The sequence below is a fragment of the Eurypyga helias genome, unplaced genomic scaffold (assembly GCF_000690775.1).
Source record: "Eurypyga helias isolate BGI_N326 unplaced genomic scaffold, ASM69077v1 scaffold15759, whole genome shotgun sequence".
Classification (NCBI taxonomy): Eukaryota; Metazoa; Chordata; class Aves; order Eurypygiformes; family Eurypygidae; genus Eurypyga; species Eurypyga helias.
In genome coordinates this window covers 2110-3060 of record NW_010270304.1, presented here as the reverse complement: position 1 = coordinate 3060, position 951 = coordinate 2110, and the positions used below count along the sequence as shown (strand labels likewise).

The window sequence follows — 951 nt, the reverse complement described above, 5'->3', positions numbered from 1 at the left end:
ACACACACCCCCAGCCGTAACCGGTAACTGGAAGGGGCAGCCAGCCCCACGCACCCCTGAGACCGTTACAACAGGCTTCAGGCCATGGATTTATCACAACTTTTATTTGCTGTTGGTTGCCTTCTTGGGGTTCTTGCGTTTGTGGTGATGACTCTTGAATTTCTTCTGTAAAGGGCCTGACTGTTCCTGTAGAAGGGGGGGAAAAAAAAAGGCTAATCAGTTTATTTCTGAAACTCAGCCCTGCCCCAGGCATCCCAGACTGGGATGGAGCGTGGGCTTCCCAACCAAGAGACGGAGCACAGCCCTGGTCACAGCACCATCTGGGATGGCTCCTGGCCGTATCCTGCAAGTTGGCTGCCTTTCTCTGCCAGGGGTGTGACTTCACTAAGCTACAGTGACAGTCTGCCCCTAGAAACGAGCCTAAACTTCATCCAGCCTTGACTCTCCGGTTTGATACCGCCATAGAGCACCCAGCCCCTCCTTGGGGGCTGCCTTACAGAGTTAGAGGTTTATCCGCCCGCTTCCCAGACTGAGAAGGATCAGGGTGTATCCTGTAAGGCAGGACCCAGCCAGCGCCTCAGAAGAGGCAGGAAAGGGGTCTAGAAGGACCCTGTGACTTCAAAAGGGTTTAGCAACTTGTGTTTGGGGGGGGAGGAAGATCACAGAACCCCCAAGACACGCCTCAGTCTCCCTGTTAAGGAGGGCACAGCAGGACCCCACCGGAGATGGGATGTTAGTATGGGCGGGAGCATCCCTAGTTACCGCAGGTGGGATAAACATTCCCGGTAGTAATTCACGCCTCGGGACGCGAGTTGGGCTGGCGCGTGGGGAACGTCTATTCTGAACAGCTTTGCACCTCCTGCCAGTTCTCTGAACAGGATCGGACACCTACGGGACGGGATCCCCTGCTGCTGCCCGTGGCAGCGTGACTCCCACCTTTCCCCTTTTGCT

The 951-nt window shown here is 55.8% G+C and overlaps 1 protein-coding gene across 1 annotated transcript in view; it reads right to left on the bottom strand.

Annotated features, from left to right (window-relative positions):
* Positions 1 to 102: 102 nt before the first annotated feature.
* SURF2 (surfeit 2) overlaps positions 103 to 951 on the bottom strand; it is a gene marked incomplete at its 5' end in the record, with an annotated part of 2955 nt that continues 2106 nt past the window's right edge. The window contains one exon of the mRNA XM_010158403.1: positions 103 to 186. Coding sequence (XP_010156705.1) covers positions 103 to 186 — 84 coding nt within the window. The remainder of the gene's footprint in view (positions 187 to 951) is intronic.